The sequence below is a fragment of the Bolinopsis microptera genome, chromosome 7 (assembly GCF_026151205.1).
Source record: "Bolinopsis microptera isolate Bmic1 chromosome 7, MBARI_Bmic_1.0, whole genome shotgun sequence".
Lineage (NCBI taxonomy): Eukaryota > Metazoa > Ctenophora > Tentaculata > Lobata > Bolinopsidae > Bolinopsis > Bolinopsis microptera.
The window spans coordinates 4,817,997-4,842,683 of record NC_087078.1 but is presented as its reverse complement, the minus strand read 5'-3'; the positions used below and the strand labels follow the sequence as shown (position 1 = coordinate 4,842,683).

The 24,687-nt window shown below is 38.2% G+C and overlaps 2 protein-coding genes across 6 annotated transcripts in view; one reads left to right on the top strand and one right to left on the bottom strand.

The window, feature by feature from the left end:
* LOC134817931 (annexin A11-like) overlaps positions 1–24,687 on the top strand; it is a 114,136-nt gene that overhangs the window by 1,628 nt on the left and 87,821 nt on the right. The window lies entirely within an intron of this gene.
* LOC134819039 (uncharacterized) overlaps positions 11,528–24,687 on the bottom strand; it is a 37,437-nt gene continuing 24,277 nt past the window's right edge. Inside the window, exons 21-25 of the mRNA XM_063828800.1 lie at positions 19,084–19,249; positions 16,884–17,056; positions 13,392–13,509; positions 12,272–12,355; positions 11,528–12,014 (exon numbers count right to left, since the gene is read on the bottom strand). Coding sequence (XP_063684870.1) covers positions 11,887–12,014; positions 12,272–12,355; positions 13,392–13,509; positions 16,884–17,056; positions 19,084–19,249 — 669 coding nt within the window. The 3' untranslated portion in view covers positions 11,528–11,886. The remainder of the gene's footprint in view (positions 12,015–12,271; positions 12,356–13,391; positions 13,510–16,883; positions 17,057–19,083; positions 19,250–24,687) is intronic.

Below are 24,687 nucleotides of genomic sequence, written 5' to 3'. Positions count from 1 at the left end.
TTATGTCAAAAATTAAATCCTTAGCTCCTTCAGCAAAGATCTTTGTCCAGTCCCTCCTCCCTATACCTGCTAACGGTAACCCCAAGGGAGAACAAAACGTGGTCTCTATGAACAAACTACTCTTTAGTCTTTGTTCCAAATTTAAATTATTTTACCTCGATGTCTTTAGTAGTTTCCTTAGTTCATGGGGCGGCAGGAACTACCAGTTATTTCCTAAGTATAGTTTGGAATCCAAGAAGTGGGATATTCACCCCAATGCTAGGGGTATGGGTGTGTTAGCAAGACACTATATCTTTCTCATTCACTCAACATGGTTTAATCCGTTGGGTTACTGAGATTGGTATTTAAGTATGATTCATATTTGTTAGATAAATTATTTAGATGATGTATTAAAAAGTGAATTTTGAGTGATAGATACACCTGGGTAAAACACAACCGTGACATTGCTACACATGGGAATAAATGACCAGCAACACCGCATATGCACTGGAAAGTTTAATTCTGTTGTTCGAAAAGTTTGTGGTAAAAGAAAAGTCTGCTACGTGTCTGTGTTGTCCCAGTTATGTTCACCCATTGGATTATTTGTCAGTTCACTAATTTTATATCTGTATATTTTGTTATTTATTATTGTTATTTCGTTGGATCTATCAACACGTGTGGACAGTGGATTAAAGAATATTAGTCATATTGGTAGACCTGGTAATCTTCCCAGCCTTTATAGTAGTATTAACCTGTATTTCCTAATAATTATGACAGCATTTATTCTGAGATATTTTGATAAAGGATCTTATTATTTAAAGTGTCGTAAATCATCTGCTCTGAGAAGATCATTCCAATTCTTTCTGAGATGGATTGGTGTTCTTACTGCTCTGGTTATCTACACTTTCTCCCTGAACCTAATATTGCTTATTATATGTAACACGTCACTTTTAAATCCAGGACCTGGGAAAAAGCCTATATCTGTTTTTATAACAATGTACAAGGTCTAATTAACACTCGTGACCTTGCGTCAGTTAACCCACCACTTAACATGACGAAAGTACATGAACTACATGGTTTTTTGTATACAAACAAACCTGATATTGTTATTTTAAATGAGACTTGGCTGAAAAAGTCAATATTGGATAGTGAGATTTTACCTTCTGGTTATAAAATCTTTAGGTTGGACAGGTCCCTCAAAACTCATCCATGGGATCCTGAACGACCTAAGAGGTTTAGAAAAAACGGGGGTGGAGTCTTAATAGCTCATAGATTTGATCTAGATGTTACTAGTACTAGGATAGCTGTAGTGAAAGCTCAAGCTGAGTTATTGTCTGTTGTCTTGAAGCTTCCGACTGGCAGAAAGTTGTGTATTTCGACTTTTTATAGAGTGGGGACTCTAAGCGACGACAATTACGTGGAATTTTCTAATTATTTTAGAACTCTTGCCTTAAAAAAGAAGATTGACAAGCATGTTTTAATAGGAGATATGAATTTGAACTGTGTTTCTTGGCCTGCTGGTGAGACATCCTGTGAACTGCAAAATGGCTTCCTGGATTTCCTTACTGGTGACCTAGGACACACTCAACTAATTAATGAACCTACACATAAAGCAGGGAATGTGCTTGATTTACTGTTCACAAATGTCCCTAATATTATTACCAATTTAAAAATACTGGATCATAATGAGGCGTGCTTATCTGACCACTTTGGTATCAACTTTGGGATAAACTTCAATGTCAGCCGCAGAAAGTCTCCTAAACGCAAAGTATATAACTATACCAAAGCCAATTGGGACGGCTTGAACTTTGCTCTGAGGCGGGTCAATTGGGATAATGTGGCTGGGTCTCATGATCCACACATTTCCTGGCCTCTTTTCAAAGATGTTCTGATTAAACTCTGCAATGAATATATCCCAAAGAAAAATGTTAAGTGTGAGTTTCAGCCGCCTTGGTATGACTCTGATTGTGATAGGGTTCTGAGAGATAAAGAGAAATGGAGAGAAAAGGCTAATGAATCTGGCAATGAGTCTGATCTTGAAAAGTTCCGTCAGTACCGCAAAGATTTTAAACGCATAATGAACGAAAAGATGAGACTCAGTGTCGAAGATGATTCTGATTCTGCCCTTATTTCCAAAAAGTTTTGGACACACGTGAAATCAAAGTCTAAGTCGACTAGGATACCTGAAACGGTCCGATATGGTGATCGTTTTAGGAACACACCAGTTGAACAGGCTAGCTTATTCAATGAATACTTCTATCAACAATTCTCCTCAAGTAGCTCATATGACATTGACATCGACATGAGCTCCAGTAACAATTTCATGGATTTGAGATTTCACGTGTTGGATGTTTTGTTAATTTTAAAAGGGGTTAAACCGGGTAAAGCCGCAGGTCCAGATGGTATCCATGGCACTGTGTTAAAAAATTGTGCGAGCACTCTTGCAAAGCCTCTAACCATGATTTTCAACACCTCTTTTGTGACTGGATGTGTGCCGGAGGAATGGAAGCTTGCTTCTGTTGTTCCGGTACACAAGAAGGGTGAAAAAGGATCTGTTGAAAATTACAGACCCATCTCACTGACATGCTTAGTTATGAAAGTTTTTGAACGTTGTATTTCGAAAGAGTTGCTCGCAGCTTGTGAAGGGTTAATCGACTGTAGACAACACGGTTTTGTGAATGGGAAGTCTTGCACTACCCAGATGGTCCCATTCACAGACAACCTTGCACTGGCCCTGAACAATAAGTCAAGATCCGACATTGTTTATTTTGATTTTGCTAAGGCATTTGACAGTGTATCACATGACTTAATCCTTCGCAAGCTAAAAAATTTATATGGTATTGATGGTCTGATGCTTAGATTTTTAAAGTCGTATTTACAAGACAGACGACAGCAGGTTGTTGTAGGCGGAGCTGTCTCAAGCATGCTTCCCGTGCAATCAGGAGTGCCCCAGGGATCTATTCTGGGACCACTTCTGTTTGTTCTATTCATCAACGACATGTTCTCGTGTGTTTCGGAGGATACAAATGTAGCATTGTATGCAGATGACACCAAAATTTGGAGGGTCATCGAATGCTTTGAAGACCACTATATTCTCCAAGGAGATATAGACAGGTTGTTTGCCTGGTCAATCGATAACAAAATGACTTTTCACCCTTCAAAGTGTAAGGTGTTATCTGTAACTCTGCAAAGAAATGTATTAGACAATCTTCCTTTTAATATTTATTGGTATAATCTTAATGAAGTCATAATTGATTATGTGGCATCCCATACAGATCTTGGTGTAATAATGAACAACAGATTTCTGTGGGGTGCACATTGTGATCAATTGATATCTAAAGCAAGCTCAAAGCTTGGGCTCTTAAAGAGAACCTGTCATTTTACCATGGATAAACGCCAAAAGAGGGCTTTCTACCTTACCATTGTAAGATCAATCTTTGAACATTGCTCAGTTATATGGTGTCCTCAGCGATCGACACACATGTCGAAGTTTGAGGCAATCCAGAAAAGAGCGATCAAATGGATCAATGGACAACAGTTTGATCATTATAGTGATATTGAATTCTATGAGAAGCAGAAGGAGCTTAAAATTCTACCCATTAGATCTAAGTTCATCCATAATTCAATTACGCTCTTCTATAAAATAGTAAATGATTTGGTAAGTATATCTCTACCTGAATATATTACTGTTGTTGAAGCTGGAACAATGAGGTACACAAGGAGCACGGCATCAGTCATTGAAGGACTTGACACCAGCACATATACCTGCTCTATTGTACCAAACTGCGATAGTTTCAGAAACAGCTTCTTTTATAGAACAATGCTTCTGTGGAATGCACTGCCAGCCTATGTTAGACAGACTGAGAAAATTTCTATTTTCAAAACAAAGCTAACTGAATTTCTCTGGTCTTCTGACGTATGCTGGCCTGATTAGATGGCCCATCATGGAATATTATTATATATATATTTTACTTTATGAATGTCATACTCTCTATAATTTGCCCCTCGCACCTGCAGTAGAACGCGCCGTTTTTTCTTTTATGAAACAACCCGAAACAAGCGCGTCACGCAGTACGTGAGTGGCTAGATTGTAGATTGTTTTATTATAATATTATTTAATTATGTTATTTTGTTGTTATGTCGTGTAAGTTTGTGGAGTAGTAGCAAGAAGGTATCGTATACATTTAAATTTGTTCTCTTGATTATTTATTAATGATTTTATGTAGGGTCGGCACCAATGTTATTATGGTCTTACCACCGTGTTTTGGTTCAGCCGAAATAAATTTTACCTTGATGTTTTTACAATTTGTTTCTCACTCCAGCTGAGTCTGGTAGTGTTGAGTATCATGAATATTTTTCTAGCTCTCTTTTTCCATGTTTTTGCTTCACAGGAGATATTGTGGTCTTTTTATTGAATATAACTGTAATACATTGATGTAAAGTTTATTTGAATTTTGAAATAAAAAAGTTACCATGGTTTCTTATTTCTAGTGTTACCATGATTTCTTATTTCTAATTCTAGTGTTACCATGGTTTCTTATTTCTAGTGTTACCATGGTTTCTTATTTCTAGTGTTACCATGGTTTCTTATTTCTAGTGTTACCATGATTTCTTATTTCTAGTGTTACCACGGTTTCTTATTTCTAGTGTTACCATGGTTTCTTATTTTTAGTGTTACCATGGTTTCTTATTTCTAGTGTTACCACGGTTTCTTATTTCTAGTGTTACCATGGTTTCTTATTTCTAGTGTTACCATGGTTTCTTATTTCTAGTGTTACCATGGTTTCTTATTTCCAGTGTTACCATGGTTTCTTATTTTTAGTGTTACCACGGTTTCTTATTTCTTGTGTTACCATGGTTTCTTATTTCTAGTGTTACCACGGTTTCTTATTTCTTGTGTTACCATGGTTTCTTATTTCTAGTGTTACCACGGTTTCTTATTTCTAGTGTTACCATGGTTTCTTATTTCTTGTGTTACCATGGTTTCTTATTTCTAGTGTTACCATGGTTTCTTATTTCTAGTGTTACCATGGTTTCTTATTTCTAGTGTTACCATGGTTTCTTATTTCTAGTGTTACCATGGTTTCTTATTTCTAGTGTTACCATGATTTCTTATTTCTAATTCTAGTGTTACCATGGTTTCTTATTTCTAGTGTTACCATGGTTTCTTATTTCTAGTGTTACCATGGTTTCTTATTTCTAGTGTTACCATGATTTCTTATTTCTAGTGTTACCACGGTTTCTTATTTCTAGTGTTACCATGGTTTCTTATTTCTAGTGTTACCATGATTTCTTATTTCTAGTGTTACTACGGTTTCTTATTTCTAGTGTTACCATACATACATGTTACATGGTAAGGTCTCCTCCTAGTCGTTGGAGTGGCCTGCATCACACACATCGCGTTGGCGGCGTAACATATGTCTCCACTGTACTCGGTTGGTAGCCAAAGCTTCTGTTGTGTTGTTGTCGATGTTTTCAACACCTGTAAACTTAGCAGCATCTTCGAGTACGCAGGACTTCCAGTTCTTACGGGGTCTGCCCCTTGACCTCTTTCCATAATTTGGCTTCCAGTTCAACAGAAACCTCGGTAGTCTAGAGTCTGGCATTCTAACTACATGTCCATACCAACGTAGCCTGGCAGCACTGATGAAAGTCTCAACTGACTTGATGCCAGCCCTCCTAAGAACTTCTTCGTTGGTCACGTGAAAGAACCATTTAATCCTAAGGATCCTTCTCAAGGAGGTTTGATGGAAAACCTCGAAGCGTTTCATCTGCTTTTTGGTGGTGTTCCAGACTTCAGCTCCATACAACAAGATGGTGATGACAGCAGCCCTATAGATCCTGATCTTGGTTGGAGTCTTTATAGTTCTGCTATTCCAAATGTTCCAGAGCTGATGAAAGGCGCCATTAGCCTTCTGGATACGGACATCCAGGTCTCTGTTGATTGTCCCATCCCCACTAATAGTTGCACCCAGGTAGACAAAGTTGCTAACCTGCTCGACGGGTTCACCCTCAACCGACAGCTCAATACAATCATCCTTGATGAAAGGTCGCTGGGAGGCGCACTTGCTTACAGCCATGCATTGGGTCTTCTTTGCATTTATTCTGAGCCCAGCGTAGGAGCTGTAATGAACTAATAGATCAGTTGACTCCTGTAGGCCTTCCCCTGAGTTGTCCATAATAGCCATGTCATCAGCATAGTCGGTGTCCAGAATGACCTTTTCCTCGACCGTCTTCATCTTTTTCTGCAGCACTGCGCCTTGACTGATGATCTTGTTGGTCTCAGCCAGAAATGCAGAGAAGTTTAGGCAGAAATTAAAGACAGGAGGTGCTTGAATGTCACCCTGACCTGTGCCTGAGTTAACATCAAACCAGTCTGTCAGCTCCCCATTAACCCTCACGGCACTCATGGTACCCCCAAAAAATGACTGAAATATTCTGACATATTTTTCAGGCAGCCCATAGTGTCTCATACTGCACCAAATAAAGTCCCTTCTGATAGAATCGAACGCTGCCTTGAAATCAACAAAATTGATGTAAAGAGGAATGTTAAACTCAAGACAGTTATGAATAATAGTTCGGAGAGAATAAATCTGATCAATACATGAGCGGTTCTGTCTAAATCCGCACTGATTCTCCCTGAGAAGACACTCCATACCAGCATGTAACTGCTTAAGAAGAATCATCTGAAAAAGCTTGGATGCTGTAGACCTTAAGGCTTAAGGTGATCCCTCTGTTGTTCCCGCAGACTGAAGTGTCTCCTTTCTTCCCAATAACAATGATCACACCCTTTAACCAATCTTCAGGAACAGTCTCTTCTTCCCACACTTTCTTGAATAGAGACTCTAGTTGATCAACTAGAGCACTCGCACCATACTTCAGTTGCTCGTTAGTTATCCCGTCCACTCCTGGGCTTTTGTTGTTCTTAAGCTTTGTCAGGGAATAACTAATCTCGTCTCTGGTGGGTGGTCCATCCGAACAAGAGAGAGAGTCAAAGTGGGGTTGGGGTGGTACTGTATCAAGGTCGGCAAGGTCGACACTTGATAATGGAGGGTTCAGAAGTTCAGTAAAGTGCTCCTTCCACCTATCCCTCTGCTGTTGGGGATCCGTGATCTTCCTACCGTCCTTGTCCCGGACACAGGATGCTTGAGGCTTCTTGTTCTTACCAGAGATCTTCTTGATCTTTGCCCATACCTCACGCTGCTGACCTTTGCTCGCAGCTTCCTCAAGATCAGTAGCTACTCTAACTGCCCAGTTATTGTCGTCTAGCTTGCTGCTTTTCTTGACTAACTTATTAAGTTTAGAATACTCTGACCTGTTAGCGTCTAGTGTTACCATGGTTTCTTATTTCTTATTCTTTTTTCTGGCAAGCGTAGTAACAGCTAATAGCTGTATTTAATTGACAAACTCATGACTAACGCTATTCCCAAGGCTGGATGGGTAAGTAAAGCTCCTGGAGCCTTTCAGCTGTCCCAAGGTGAACATAACATCCTAATGATGTTATCTCACGGATTCCTGGTGTTTCTTAACTCAGCTCTAAACCCTATCCTGTACCACTACAGGTAATCAGCTATACAATATGCATATACACATCTATACATATACACAGCTATACATATACACTATACAGGTAATCATCTATACATATACACATCTATACATTATATACACAGCTATGTATATACACAGCTATACATGTACACAGCTATACATATACACAGCTATACAGTATACATATACACAGCTATACATATACACTACAGGTTATAGTATACACAGCTATACATATACACAGCTATACATATACACAGCTATACATATACATTATACACAGATATACACTACAGGTTATAGTATAAACAGCTATACATATACACAGCTATACAATATACATATACACTACAGGTTATAGTATACCTGCGGGCATATCCTGTCCAAACCCAGGATACATGACATAAAAGATTCGTTTTCACTTGTTTTTATGAAAAGCATTGATACATATACACAGCTATAGTCTATACATATACACTACAGGTTATAGTATACATATTTACTGCCCTTTAAGCCTTTATAACACTGAACCCCAGCTTGCTTTAAAAAAAATAGAATAGAAACTCGGTTACTATCGCTGAAAACAATAGTATTAAAGCATCCCATATACTCCACAAAGCTCATCGACAGGTTATTTAAGAACATAAAGAAAAAGAAGAACAGTGGTGTCGGGATAACAATATCATCATTGGAAAGATCGCCAGGCAGCTTGAAAGCAATGAATTATAGTAACAAAAAACCTCGAACACCTTTTCGTTCCATGTCTGATAACGGCACTCGCCGCAAGAAGTTTGAGGTATTAATTGGTTGATTTCTTGTTAAACTTAACAGTCTCTAATGTTGGTAAATTAACTTAACCATTATTCGAGATGTTTTAAATGTGATTAAAATTAATCGAATGACAGGTGGTAACGGTTATGGAGAGAAGAGCTTCGTTACAATGTACTTCACAATCAGAGTTGGCAGCCCCGAGTTTTAGACGTAATCTGCTTCAGAAATACTTCAGAAATCATCATGTTGCTCCGGTGGACACAAGGAAAACACTCTGTCCAAACTTTCTTGGAGTTGGCGAAGCATCATCTTCTCACGTTTTCTCCGAGGGAGAATCATTCAATTTAACTTCAGAGGAAAAAAGTCTTTCCTGTGAGTTAAAAAATAAACGGATGTACATTAATAGACAAACATCTGTCTCCGTGTGTGGTCATCAGAATAAGGACAGTAAGTCAAAAAAACTGTGCAGAAAAGTTCAATTCAATGATCAGCAGAAAAAGAATAACTTTGTGATGATTAAAATCACGGAAGAAGAACAGACTACTGAATAAGAATTAATGCTAAGTGACAACACAAAACATAAAGGCTAAAAATTTGACTCAAGTGTCTTGCTTCTGTTTTCAAATGTACAGGGTGGTGGGGGGGGGGGGGGCAAAAGTCAGTACACATACTTTGGGGTGTATTTCTCAGTCACCGAGTGCCTGATTGGAATAATTCTTTCTGGTATGACATCCTATTATCACTCATTCAAGGAATATACACAAATAATAATGTACATTTTTCCGAATGAACGTTCATTTTTCGCACTTTTTTGATATTTTGAATGATTGGGTCAAGTCAAATTATAATTGATTATGTTTGGCATTTTCAAATTTGCTTGTCCTGAAAAATGGAGCATTAGCTACTCTGCAGGTGACCGAGATATCAAGCATAATTATGAGATATTAAGCATAATTAAGAGTTTATTCTTTACGTGGTATGTATTAGGTGATTGGGTTGACATTAGATCCGAAGCAATAATAAATAAACAAATTGCTCGATAACTTCGCGTCATTTGTTCAGGTAATATTCCTCATTTGATGTTAAAATGAAGTTATAAACAATGCAACAGGGTCACTGCGGCCTAAATAAACACCTTCACACCATTTGCAAATCAAACACCAGTGCTTGTCCTATGTGCGGGGACGGAGAGGAAACTGTCTCACACTTCCTTGGACAGTGTCCGGCTATTGCCCAAATTAGAGGTCAATATTTCCAGGACTACTACCTCTCTGTCAATGACATATTCGACAACCAACACATCACCACAATTGTCAATTTCACAAACCGCACCAAACGCTTAATTGTGCCGGAAGAGCTGGATCAGACCGGGGTGACTTAAAGTATTATCTCATATGCTGTCTCGTCTCGTTTTACTCTTCCAAACCCAGCTGGCATTTAAGCGTATCATTTTGACTCATATAACATCCTACACCACCCTCCATCAATCACTCTGATCTCACCGGCAACCTTCCCCAAGGTTGCCACACCCCAGAGGTAGGCAGAGCATCTCAATGCTATCCTCTCGTGGGCTATCATGGCCCAGCCTCTCAAAAAAAAAAAAAAAAAAAAAAAAAAAACAATGCAACAGAATCCTCGAATGAGTAGTTACAGTATACCATTTGCATTAAGTTACAGGTCTGAAATATGATTATCAGAACCATCAAATAAATGCGACAATGAACCTTTATTCGAAAAAAATTAACATGAATATTCAATATTCTTTGATTTAACATAAATACTCAAATGAGTGGTGATAGTAAGTCACCCCCCCCCCCCCCCTCCCGTATATATAGTATAATGTATATGTCATGATTATTCATATGTGTAAACTGTAAAAAACGAGTAAGCTCTTGTTAAAATTGTGTTTCATTTACCGAAACCACGTAGCATTTCACTAAAATTCATAAAGATGTTTTGGCATATGAAACCCACGAAAATATTTTTTCAAATTTATAATAATATACGAGTTTATTTCGAAAATTCGGAGACACCTGGACAATAATATATTTATTATGGCCTTACAACTTTACAGTAGGCTGTGCACGATAAAATTAAACTTGCTCGGATTTTCAACATTTTTGTACCATTGTTTTCTTGAGAATGTGAGCTTTTTCACGATACCAAATTTGTAATACCTTTTTGGAATGATAAGTGATTTTCGCCTAGGTGCCATATTTAATGACGAGCGGGTTTAGGAGCTTCAGTAAGTGTAAAAGTCGCGTAATTTGACGAAATTCATTGATCTTCGTCGTATAATTCCGTCATGTCTTCGGTTCCTGGAATGGGATCATTCTGAAAATTCGTAAGGACCTTCCTATCGGACTTTAAAAACTTTCCGAAAAACTTGGTGGATATCGGAGTTGATTATGATATAGTGATAAAAATGGGGCAAAAGACGTTGCTTTGAGCTGTAACATAATGTCTGATGATTGGATACCGATATGCGGATGCCCAAACATTTTGGATGATGATTAATCACTCTAAGTCTACTCTCGACTGTCGCGTGAATTTTTTAACCCGATCCTTAGGTAGCTCTGAATAACCCTAACCCAATCCCTAACTGAAGCATATGCTAAAACCCTTGATTGACAATGTCAATTCTTCGCAGCTCGGCGTGGCCCAGTGGTGCATTTATCGATTTACTATCAATATAGTAAGTTATAAATATGGTCCATCAAACAAATGAACACTAGTATTCGATCATGAATTGGTTTAAAAAAGAATTTGGACACGTTCCATTGAAAGTAAGCAAGCTCTGTCAGTGTCGTTACTATATTGACCTTCGGTCTCCTATACCGTCTGGAGGATTAGTAGTTAAGTTGAGGCTAACTTTCAAAGGCTCCGGAAAAACTGTTTACAAGATGAAACAGCTGATCAGAGAAGATCTTTGTATTTAATGTTCTCAAATACTAGGATTTTTTTTGTAAAATAAGGAGATGAAAAAATCCCCAAATTGAAATACCATGATTTAATTTGGGTACTAAATTTGGCAGTTTTCGGAAAAAATCCCCTTATTTTCGTTCCCAAATCATTTAGGTCACCAGAATTATGTCGAACATAAATATTTCTTTTAAGGTATCACACCTTATTTATGTTTGCAGTTTGATATAAACTTTTTCTTCGTACGGTTGTTTCATTGTTTCCTCCATTTATTTAAAATTGTTGAACATGTAGAAAACTTGAATTGTACCGGAGATCAAATTGTTGCATGAAAAAATGAATCATAAAACTGTAATAGAATATTGAAATAAAATCATAAAATTGTTATCCATAATTCAACTACAAAGCTATCACAAAATCAACAATAATGTTTCATTTCATGCTGACATTATCAACCCTCAGCTAGTATTACTAATCCATCTAGCTAGTATTACTAAATTAAAGTCATCTATAGGTACCTGCATGAGCAGTTTTTATCCTCCTTTCAAGTGTATAAAATATACCACTTTAGTTATATATAATACGGTCCATATGTTAAAGTATTTTATTACCGCAACGGTAAAAGGAAAATATGTACATAAAACTGTATAAATATTTCAAAATTCAACACGGACCAGATTTGTCAATAGAGTTTCCTTTGAGCTTTTGAGAAATGTTTTTAACTAAGTTTCGTTCTGCGTGTAGGCTACATTGCTTCAGTAGACTCTCTGATGTATCGTCTAACATGGATCCTGAGTAGAAAAATGAAAGACACTGTACTACTAGTACTACCTGTCATTTGTTAATTTCATCTAAACTTGGAGCCAAATTATCGAAATCAAATATTTGCTTTACGTTCCTTATGTGCCGAGTAGAAATTGTGTGCAGCTGTTTTTCAGCGTTCAATATTTTCAAACATTGTATGCCAACATAAATAAAATCGTTTAACTTTTTTGCTTCAGCCGTTTCGTCCTCTCAGTATATTATCCAGCAAGGTAAAGACGCTTACTTGATAGCCATTCTGAATAGTCTGACAAATGTTGAAACGGTAACTTGTTCTGCAAATCCTTTACTTGGATCTGGGCTCCTTTTTCTGAAACCATATTATTCGAAAGAGTTTAAAAATGGAACCACTATTGCAAACATAAATGGTTAATTTTTTCGTGCGTTAAATAATTGATAGTTCAAGTTGACCTTAGAGTTAAATGGAATGATGGACAATTGAAACAAAATGAAAACACATAAGACATAACAATTCATCAAAAATTCAGTATGCATACGTTGGGTGATGGGTCACATAAAGATTAAAGTTATAACATAGCAGTGTTTCATAATTGAGACCTGGTACTTTTAAAAAATCTTCGAATGGTAATGGTACACTGTAACTACTAATTCGAGGATTCCGCCACCAAAATTTGAATATTCGATTTTAATGGGCGCACCAAAAATTAAAATTAAATTGCTTATTCTTGTGTTTGCGAATATGCTAGAAGCACCATTTTAACATATTACAAAAGGTCATTAAATGTGGAATGGGATCTGCAAACTTGAAAAGATGACGCGAAACAAATTGTCCCGCCCCCTCATTTACCGTACATGCAAAATCAAAAATAAATAGATCATTAACTTATAATTATTGTACTGTGTAGCAATAGCATATATTTCCTCACGACAAAGCACTTTCAATGTAAAATGACATCAAGTAGATGCAGTAACTTATTCACTACAAGATTGAACCTCACTATAAGCATTTAGCATTACACGGTTGTTTGGTTCACGTTATTTCCTCCGTCGATGCGCGTTATAGCGAGGTACAATACCCCACACATTTTACTATACAGTATACTTCAATACTAAAGATAGGGCCCACTGCCCCTGAATCATAATCATTAGGTACAGCTGGTACATGCGGACCACTAAGATAGGGCCCACTGCCCCTCAATCATAATCATTAGGTACAGCTGGTACATGCGGCCCACTGCCCCTGAATCATAATCATTAGGTACAGCTGGTACATGCGGACCACTTAGATAGGGCCCACTGCCCCTGAATCATATTCATTAGGTACAGCTGGTACATGCTGGTACAGCTGGTACAGCTGGTACATGCGGACCACTTATAAGACTTACCGATAAGAAACTTGGCTGCGTGGATGTTTCTATACTTGACCGCCGCAAACAGAGGAGTCTGTCCTTCTCTGTTCTTTATTTCTAAATTTGCTCCATGTTCTATCAACAAGCCAAGGAGCTGAAATGATATTTTTGGTGATTCAAAACTTGATTAATTTCAACGAGATTCCCTATTTGAGGACTGAGGAGTAACTTATAAAAATGAATAACGAGATTTAAAGATGTGCAGTGTAGATTACAATAAATAGTTGTTATATCTTATCGGCCCTGATTTTTCTGCTCCTAATTTGGTCAACCAAATAAATTGTTCAGCTCTAAGTACGGTCATAAACTGGATTTTTGAACAATCTCGATTGGGAAGTCAGTCGTTAATTGCAAGAGTCAATTTAGGACATATCGTCCTAAATATATCCACAGGAGACAGATCACAGATGTAGCCAAATAAGACCGATATCTTACTATATATAAAGCGAGACGATATATATACAATGTAGGCCTTGCACTGTGAGACTGTGCTTTCAGCAATACTCATACGTATATCCGTAGCTGTGGTTGCAATGCGCCTAGTCTACTGGAATGATTCTTCGGAATTTCGCTGGATTGCACAACTTTCGTCTTGGTAGATTCCAAACACAAGGAAAATTTCCTTTTGGTTGGTAATATACTCAATGATGGGAGTACAGTGTATTGGCTATGCCCCGCTTACTAGTTTAGCTCTTTCTAGTCCCCTGCTACACGGCATGTAAACAGGGATTGGCTAGTTAGAGGCGGTCCGTGTAGGCCTTACACTGTGCTTTCAGCAATACTCATACTAATACTCATAGGTATATTAAACATAAACAGGATTAAGCATAAAATTAAAATATAGGTATATCTGTTGCCATTTTACTGACACCACGCCATCAACTTTAACACGAATTTCCGCAAAAACTGTGAGAGATATACAACTGAAACGTTTTTGGCTAATGGGACACCATTAGATGTCAAGACAATATTATCCGCACACATTAGCACATACAAATAGGTATAAAAACCAATCCCTTTAAAAAACACAATACTCTACAAGTCCCACGACAAAGTGAGCTCCGAGGATAGCTTCCACATTCCACAAGAGTACCTCAACACTTTGTCGCCAAATGGAATGCCATCCCACCAGTTAAAAGTGAAAGTCGGCTGCCCTGTTAATTTCATCTTTTGAAGCTTCTGCGAAACCTGCTGCCACAACAAAGTCATTGCAACGGCACCAAATCGCTATTCGCTACTGTCTTGCATGATAAGATGGTAATATAATAGAAGCCGTGGTTGCCAGAGGGTCTTAAGGGTAACAAGCTATTCGTCCCCCGCATCCCTATCAAACCAACTGATGCTACGTTTCCCGTTGACATGACTCTCCGAAAATACTCTCTAAGACCCTGTTTTGCGATCACGTCCAATAAGGCCCAAGGACAAACTTTGAAGAGGTTTTTCGTTGGACATTGTGAGAACTGACAATGTTGTCTACCCAGAGGTTTTGGACAAATGATATTTTAACAAAGATTTTGTTTTTCGTGAATTTGTTTTGGAATTGGATTAATAGTAATAGTAATAATTATTAGAAATCAATTTGTTTTGGATTGATTTTTATTTGAAATTTAAACATTTGAAAATGCTGTTTTTCAATTCGACCCAAACAAATTTAGAAAATGAAAACGTGGTGTCAGTAAAAGTATGTAAAAGTAAAAAATTATTGTCGTCCGGAGGACGTGTACCCTGCTAATGTTAATAATACATCTATACTGTATTTTAAAACACAGAACATATCCCAATAAAAGTGACCCTTTGTATGAATCAGTTCGAGTTACAGTTCGCAAATGGAGTCTAAAACTCGCAATTTTTAGCAAAATTATTAAAGCAAAACATGCAGCTATTATAGTATTTTCGGCAGTATCCAAGAAACCCGACCCAATCAGCGTACTAGTCCGTGGACCAGTCCGCGGACTACTCGTTACATGGTGGTAAACAGATCATATGAATTATGAATGGTATCTTGGATGCAATTAGTTACAACTATATAAGTATTAGTTAATTGCTGAATGAAGTCAACGATTACGATTAATTAAATGTCGTATATAAGTCGATTTCTGTGGAGTATTATCAATTACCACTTTCAACAACGACAACAATTAATATTCCAATTCCTGACATGGAGCACGGACTAGTCCGCGGACTGGGTCGGGTTTCTTGGATACTGTACGTTTTTCGAATTTTGATTAAGGATTTTGATTTTTGTAAATAACGTCGGAAGTGATTAGTGAGGATAAATATACGTCAGAATAATAATGTTCTTAAAAAATTTTGACAGCGTCGTTGCGTAGCAACATCAAAATATTGCACGTGTACGAGCAAGCACATATTATTATTATCAATGCACGTTTTCATCTTGGATGCAATTAGTTACAACGTTTTCATGCTTTATGAATATGATACGTCATGCGACTAGCTCACATTTACGCTCACTCTATGACTATTTAAGTATTTGTAACTTTAGTTGTGATTGATGTTTTTCGATGCGTTTAACTTAAAAAGTATTGATTTGAGAATGCCTAAAACTTTATTGCTAAATAAAAATCCATACTTTCTACGCTACATGACGAAGAGAAATTAGAACATAACTGATTTTAAATTTTCTCGACTAAAGCTTTCGACCAGCGGGTTTCTAGTATTCTAGTTTTAAACTAATTACAACAGTCAACACTATAAATCTATTACATTTATTGAGGACGTTACAGAAGGAATATACCTTACAAGACATATTTATAACGTACGAAATGTGGCGGTTTTCCGAAAATTTCGCCATATTTTCGGACCGCCAAAATTTCGGTCGTCGTAATAGAATCCGTCGCATTATCTTTTAGCTTATTTCAATGACTGTGCCTTCACTGCTTTATTTTGTTTCTAAAAAGTAATATCAAGTAAAATAAATAAATAAATTCTGGCATCTTGGGACAAATTATCACCACACCAATGACGAATTGAATGTCAAGCAATACAGTTTAAATTTGCATTAAAATACATGTATGTGCTAACATGAAAGTCTTACAGTCTTAATACAGACTAAGTTTGAACATGATTTTACCGAATTTCAGAAATTTCCTTACTGCTTACTGTCACAAAAAATGATGAAAAATACCCTTATTTTCTGTGACGTCCGAAATTTGACGGTTTTTGTTAAATTTCGCCATATTTTCGGACCGCCAAAATTTCGGTCGTCGCCAATTAGGCCGCCATAAATATGTCTTGTAAGGTAGTTATTGAGAAGTCCTAACTCTCCACACGTCCGTAAGTGGAGTTTTCTTTTTACCATATATATCCCACCAAAATATACAAAATTTCGAAAATAATGTTAAATTTCTGATATTTGGACTGGTAACAAAATTGCAACCGATGTGCATTGTGCAACTGAGGGCTAAATATAGATGATTGCTCCTTCATAAATATAGCATAAATAACTACCTCAATAGTCTGTACAGATTTGGTTGTGATGTGTAGAACAGGATGCCCCGTTTTTTCGTACACAGCATTAGGATCCGCTCCGTTTTCCAGAAGTAACGAGCAAGTCTCCACTTTGATCCTCAAACTTCGCTCTGTATTTTGCAGCAACTCTCTTAGGAGAATTGTTGCTTCATCTAGGATCAGGATTATGTCATGTTTACCATGGATAGAATTAACAGATTTTATGATTAAGAATGTTTAAGAACCCCATTCCAAAACATCGAGTGCCCGCCGATTTTTCAACGGATTATCAAAAGCGGAGCATATAAACATGCTAAAAATTACGTTGATTTATGTTTTGGTTAAATGTTTGAGGTAGACACTACTGCAGGTGGATACTTATGAGTTATCTATGAGTGCACAAAATTTTAAGATAATATTTTTAAAACTCGATTTTTGAAGACAATATATCGATTTTGGCCGTTCAAGTGAAGTCTGTCTGTTCAAATAAAACCTGTTAAAGTTAAAGTTTCTCCCCAAAAGTATTCCACTACGAACTTGTTGTCCAGGATGTGACTACTTTTTAATTTCGGCCAATTTCAATTTCTAATTTCTATCATCGGACTAAATTATATCATCGGATCAATTAAAAACATCGCTGTATTAAAAAGCGATTGAACATTATCTGCAAAAATTGAAAAAAATGCGCTCAAGAAGATGAACAAATTTTGAATTATTAATGGTTTTAAGGGGGCATACACCAAATCTGTCCAGACCAAATGACCTCATAGGCAGTTCAGTGACCTTCTAGCGCACCGTTTCCACACCAAAAAAAATTATTTTGAGAATACCCATTTTTGTAATCGAGCATTTCCTGGTTAAGAGTGCAATTTTCGGAAAAAATTATTTTGTGTTTGAGACGCTATAAGTTAATCATTTCTTGCGGTATAGGGTTGAAATTTTGCTCGCCGTTTATTCACATCTATGTCAAGGTGTGTGTAAAATCTTGATATCGTATCTAAAAAGGCTGGTGTGTTATGAATTTTTAAAGTCAAAAAGCTAAAATTGTCCTTTTCAGGCTTATTTTAACAAAAAGTCAGTCAGGGAAGATCGGATTATTTGATGCTTGACACCAAATTGTTCTCTGAATTCTGGCGCAGTTTTTGATTCCCTCAAAAATATTTTTACTCATTCACCTTCTGATCTATTGGACCTCAAAGCCAAACAACAAATTTAGGCACATTTTTCGTTTTTAATATTTACTGATTTTTCTAAAATTTTGATAGGAATGTGCTATTGACTTTTTGAAGGTTGCAAAATAACTGCAACTAGCACATTTATATATGAGTTATGAACAACAAAACACCCTAAAATGCTTCCCTTTGAAGTTATGGGAGAAAATGTGATTTTTTGGCTTTGCAGATAAAAATCACATTTTCACCCATAACTTCAAAGGGAAGCATTTTAGGGTGTTTTGTTGTTCATAACTCGTATATAAATGTGCTAGTTGCGGTTATTTTGCACGCACCCTTCAAAAAGTCACTAGCACATTCCTATCAAAATTTTAGAAAAATCAGTAAATATTAAAAACGAAAAATGTGCCTAAATTTGTTGTTTGGCTTTGAGGTCCAATAGATCAGAAGGTGAATGAGTAAAAACATTTTTGAGGGCATCAAAAACTGCGCCAGAATTCAGAGAACAATTTGATGTCAAGCATCAAATAATCCGATCTTCCCTGACTGACTTTTTTGTTAAAATAAGCCTGAAAAGGACAATTTTAGCTTTTTGACTTTAAAAATTCATAACACACCAGCCTTTTTAGATACGATATCAAGATTTTACACACACCTTGACATAGATGTGAATAAACGGCGAGCAAAATTTCAACCCTATACCACAAGAAATGATTAACTTATAGCGTCTCAAACACAAAATAATTTTTTCCGAAAATTGCACTCTTAACCAGGAAATGCTCGATTACAAAAATGGGTATTCTCAAAATAATTTTTTTTGGTGTGGAAACGGTGCGCTAGAAGGTCACTGAACTGCCTATGAGGTCATTTGGTCTGGACGGCACAAACCACTGTTTTGGTGTATGCCCCCTTAAGTGCATTCGATCGTTCATTTGAATGTCCGTTCAAAATTATGTCCGGTCAAATAACGTTCGATAAGGTATACAAAATGCCAAAATGTTGATTTAGGTCGAACGAAATATACGCACCATCCACAAGCGGAAGACCGACACTGAGGAGCCATCTTGCACACCTAATATTGTTGTGATGGAATGCCAGGTAGGTGAGTGTGGGAGTTGTCATCTGATGGGACAAGATCTCTTTTATATTTTCCTCATCTTCGTGCATCAGCAGCATTATGTAGTCAGCTCTTCCCTGCAGAACAACTATAACAGTCTTTATAAAGCTGTATACACTATACAGTTGTGTATTTTATCTTAATCAATTTGGCATGCAAAAATAACTGATAGATATGAATATGAGCATGGCAAGGTGTGGTTAAATTTCTTGGCATATTTGGTGAAGCAACCTATATACTGCTGTCACGTGTTCCACACCTGAATAGCGCAGTAATGTTACGTGTTCCACACCTGAATAGCGCAGTAATGTTACGTGTTCCACACCTGAATAACGCAGTAATGTTATGTGTCCCACACCTGAATAGCGCAGTAATGTTACGTGTTCCACACCTGAATAGCGCAGTAAAGTTACGTGTTCCACACCTGAATAGCGCAGTAATGTCACGTGTTCCACACCTGAATAGCGCAGTAATGTTACGTGTTCCACACCTGAATAGCGCAGTAAAGTTACGTGTTCCACACCTGAATAGCGCAGTAATGTTACGTGTTCCACACCTGAATAGCGCAGTAATGTTACGTGTTCCACACCTGAATAGCGCAGTAATGTTACGTGTTCCACACCTGAATAGCGCAGTAATGTTACGTGTTCCACACCTGAATAGCGCAGTAATGTTACGTGTTCCACACCTGAATAGCGCAGTAATGTTACGTGTTCCACACCTGAATAGCGCAGTAATGTTACGTGTTCCACACCTGAATAGCTCAGTAATGTTACATGTTCCACACCTGAATAGCGCAGTAATGTTACATGTTCCACACCTGTATAGCGCAGTAATGTTACGTGTTCAACACCTGAATAGCGCAGTAATGTTACGTGTTCCACACCTGAATAGCGCAGTAAAGTTACGTGTTCCACACCTGAATAGCGCAGTAATGTTACGTGTTCCACACCTGAATAGCGCAGTAATGTTATGCGTTCCACACCTGAATAGCGCAGTAATGTTATGCGTTCCACACCTGAATAGCGCAGTAATGTTACATGTTCCACACCTGAATAGCGCAGTAATGTTACATGTTCCACACCTGTATAGCGCAGTAATGTTACGTGTTTTACACCTGAATAGCGCAGTAATGTTACGTGTTCCACACCTGAATAGCGCAGTAATGTTACGTGTTCCACACCTGAATAGCGCAGTAATGTTATGTGTTCCACACCTGAATAGCGCAGTAATTTTATGCGTTCCACACCTGAATAGCACAGTAATGTTACGTGTTCCACACCTGAATAGCGCAGTAATGTTACGTGTTCCACACCTGAATAGCGCAGTAATGTTACGTGTTCCACACCTGAATAGCGCAGTAATGTTACGTGTTCCACACCTGAATAGCGCAGTAATGTTACGTATTCCACACCTGAATAGCGCAGTAATGTTATGTGTTCCACACCTGAATAGCGCAGTAATGTTACGTGTTCCCCACCTGAATAGCGCAGTAATGTTATGTGTTCCACACCTGAATAGCGCAGTAATGTTACGTGTTCCACACCTGAATAGCGCAGTAATGTTACGTGTTCCACACCTGAATAGCGCAGTAATGTTACGTGTTCCACACCTGAATAGCGCAGTAATGTTACGTGTTCCACACCTGAATAGCGCAGTAATGTTATGTGTTCCACACCTGAATAGCGCAGTAATGTTACGTGTTCCACACCTGAATAGCGCAGTAATGTTACGTGTTCCACACCTGAATAGCGCAGTAATGTTACGTGTTCCACACCTGAATAGCGCAGTAATGTTACGTGTTCCACACCTGAATAGCGCAGTAATGTTACGTGTTCCACACCTGAATAGCTCAGTAATGTTACATGTTCCACACCTGAATAGCGCAGTAATGTTACATGTTCCACACCTGTATAGCGCAGTAATGTTACGTGTTCAACACCTGAATAGCGCAGTAATGTTACGTGTTCCACACCTGAATAGCGCAGTAATGTTACGTGTTCCACACCTGAATAGCGCAGTAATGTTACGTGTTTTACACCTGAATAGCGCAGTAATGTTATGCGTTCCACACCTGAATAGCGCAGTAATGTTATGCGTTCCACACCTGAATAGCGCAGTAATGTTACATGTTCCACACCTGAATAGCACAGTAATGTTACATGTTCCACACCTGTATAGCGCAGTAATGTTACGTGTACCACACCTGAATAGCGCAGTAATGTTACGTGTTCCACACCTGAATAGCGCAGTAATGTTATGCGTTCCACACCTGAATAGCGCAGTAATGTCACGTGTTACACACCTGAATAGCGCAGTAATGTCACGTGTTACACACCTGAATAGCGCAGTAATGTTATGTGTTACACACCTGAATAGCGCAGTAATGTTACGTGTTCCACACCTGAATAGCGCAGTAATGTTACGTGTTACACACCTGAATAGCGCAGTAATGTTACGTGTTACACACCTGAATAGCGCAGTAATGTTACGTGTTACACACCTGAATAGCGCAGTAATGTTACATGTTACACACCTGAATACCGCAGTAATGTTACGTGTTACACACCTGAATAGCGCAGTAATGTTACGTGTTTCACACCTGAATAGCGCAGTAATGTTACGTGTTCCACACCTGAATAGCGCAGTAATGTTACGTGTTCCACACCTGAATAGCGCAGTAATGTTACGTGTTCCACACCTGAATAGCTTAGTAATGTTACGTGTTCCACACCTGAATAGCGCAGTAATGTTACGTGTTCCACACCTGAATAGCGCAGTAATGTTACGTGTTCCACACCTGAATAGCTCAGTAATTTTACATGTTCCACACCTGAATAGCGCAGTAATGTTACATGTTCCACACCTGTATAGCGCAGTAATTTTACGTGTTCAACACCTGAATAGCGCAGTAATGTTACGTGTTCCACACCTGAATAGCGCAGTAATGTTACGTGTTCCATACCTGAATAGCGCAGTAATGTTACGTGCTCCACACCTGAATAGCGCAGTAATGTTATGCGTTCCACACCTGAATAGTGCAGTAATGTTATGCGTTCCACACCTGAATAGCGCAGTAATGTTACATGTTCCACACCTGAATAGCGCAGTAATGTTACATGTTCCACACCTGTATCTAAGATGAGAAGTATGTATCATACGTACTTTTCAAAGTATCGTACAAGTACGTACTTTTAAAATACTGCGGAATTGAAAAGTACCCAATGTTTGACGATCGGAACGTCATCAATGACTTTAAAGATACAGCTAGACTAATGAAGTTTGACAGCGGTATCGCCCTGAGAGAACTCGAGCATTACAGGCTAAATGTGGACAGCGAGGGGCTCAATTTATACACCGAAGTGGATTCGTTGCAGAATCTACCAAATCCTATGTTGTATTGGAGATACTATAGCCCACAGAGTTATGAGGTTCTCCATTTGATCGCTAGAAAAGTTTTTAGTGTTCTGACTTCTTCCTCAGTCTGTGAACAATGGAGTATATCTACTGCAGTAGAAGACTACGCACTAAGCCTGAGAGATTCAACAAATTGATCTACATCTACTCTAATGCAAAACTGAAACGTTAAAGCTGAAAGTAAATTTGATCTGTTGAAATGATGATGCTAGAAAGTTCATTGTTTTTTGTTTTGATGAAATGATGAAGCTTATTAAACTTTCTTTGTTATCTGCGATTGAGTGTTTCTATTATCTCCATGAATATGGCTTTCAAAACCATCATGACAATGAAATTTCAACCGTGGAAGTCGGGAGTTTCCAATAAATAAAACGTCGGATCTAAAAAACGTTACATCGCGCCTGTGAAAATAAGTTTGAAAATTTTTTGAATCGTACACTGAGGTATCATACGTACTTTTCAAAATAAAGTACAAGTACGTACTTTTCGCCCGGTATCATACATACTTCTCATCTTAGACCTGTATAGCGCAGTAATGTTACATATTCCACACCTGAATAGCGCAGTAATGTTACGTGTTCCACACCTGAATAGCGCAGTAATGTTACGTGTTCCACACCTGAATAGCGCAGTAATGTTATGTGTTCCACACCTGAATAGCGCAGTAATGTTATGCGTTCCACACCTGAATAGCGCAGTAATGTCACGTGTTACACACCTGAATAGCGCAGTAATGTCACGTGTTACACACCTGAATAGCGCAGTAATGTTATGTGTTACACACCTGAATAGCGCAGTAATGTTACGTGTTCCACACCTGAATAGCGCAGTAATGTTACGTGTTACACACCTGAATAGCGCAGTAATGTTACATGTTCCACACCTGTATAGCGCAGTAATGTTACATGTTCCACACCTGAATAGCGCAGTTATGTTACGTGTTCCACACCTGAATAGCGCAGTAATGTTACGTGTTCCACACCTGAATAGCGCAGTAATGTTATGTGTTCCACACCTGAATAGCGCAGTAATGTTATGCGTTTCACACCTGAATAGCGCAGTAATGTCACGTGTTACACACCTGAATAGCGCAGTAATGTCACGTGTTATACACCTGAATAGCGCAGTAATGTTATGTGTTACACACCTGAATAGCGCAGTAATGTTACGTGTTCCACACCTGAATAGCGCAGTAATGTTACGTGTTCCACACCTGAATAGCGCAGTAATGTTACGTGTTCCACACCTGTATAGCGCAGTAATGTTACGTGTTCCACACCTGAATAGCGCAGTAATGTTACGTGTTCCACACCTGAATAGCGCAGTAATGTTACGTGTTCCAAACCTGAATAGCGCAGTAATGTTACGTATTCCACACCTGAATAGCGCAGTAATGTTATGTGTTCCACACCTGAATAGCGCAGTAATGTTACGTGTTCTACACCTGAATAGCGCAGTAATGTTATGTGTTCCACACCTGAATAGCGCAGTAATGTTACGTGTTCCACACCTGAATAGTGCAGTAATGTTACGTGTTCCACACCTGATTAGCGCAGTAATGTTACGTGTTCCACACCTGAATAGCGCAGTAATGTTACGTGTTCCACACCTGAATAGCGCAGTAATGTTACGTGTTCCACACCTGAATAGCGCAGTAATGTTATGTGTTCCACACCTGAATAGCGCAGTAATGTTACGTGTTCCACACCTGAATAGCGCAGTAATGTTACGTGTTCCACACCTGAATAGCGCAGTAATGTTACGTGTTCCACACCTGAATAGCGCAGTAATGTTACGTGTTCCACACCTGAATAGCGCAGTAATGTTACGTGTTCCACACCTGAATAGCGCAGTAATGTTACGTGTTCCACACCTGAATAGCTCAGTAATGTTACATGTTCCACACCTGAATAGCGCAGTAATGTTACATGTTCCACACCTGTATAGCGCAGTAATGTTACGTGTTCAACACCTGAATAGCGCAGTAATGTTACGTGTTCCACACCTGAATAGCGCAGTAATGTTACGTGTTCCACACCTGAATAGCGCAGTAATGTTACGTGTTCCACACCTGAATAGCGCAGTAATGTTATGCGTT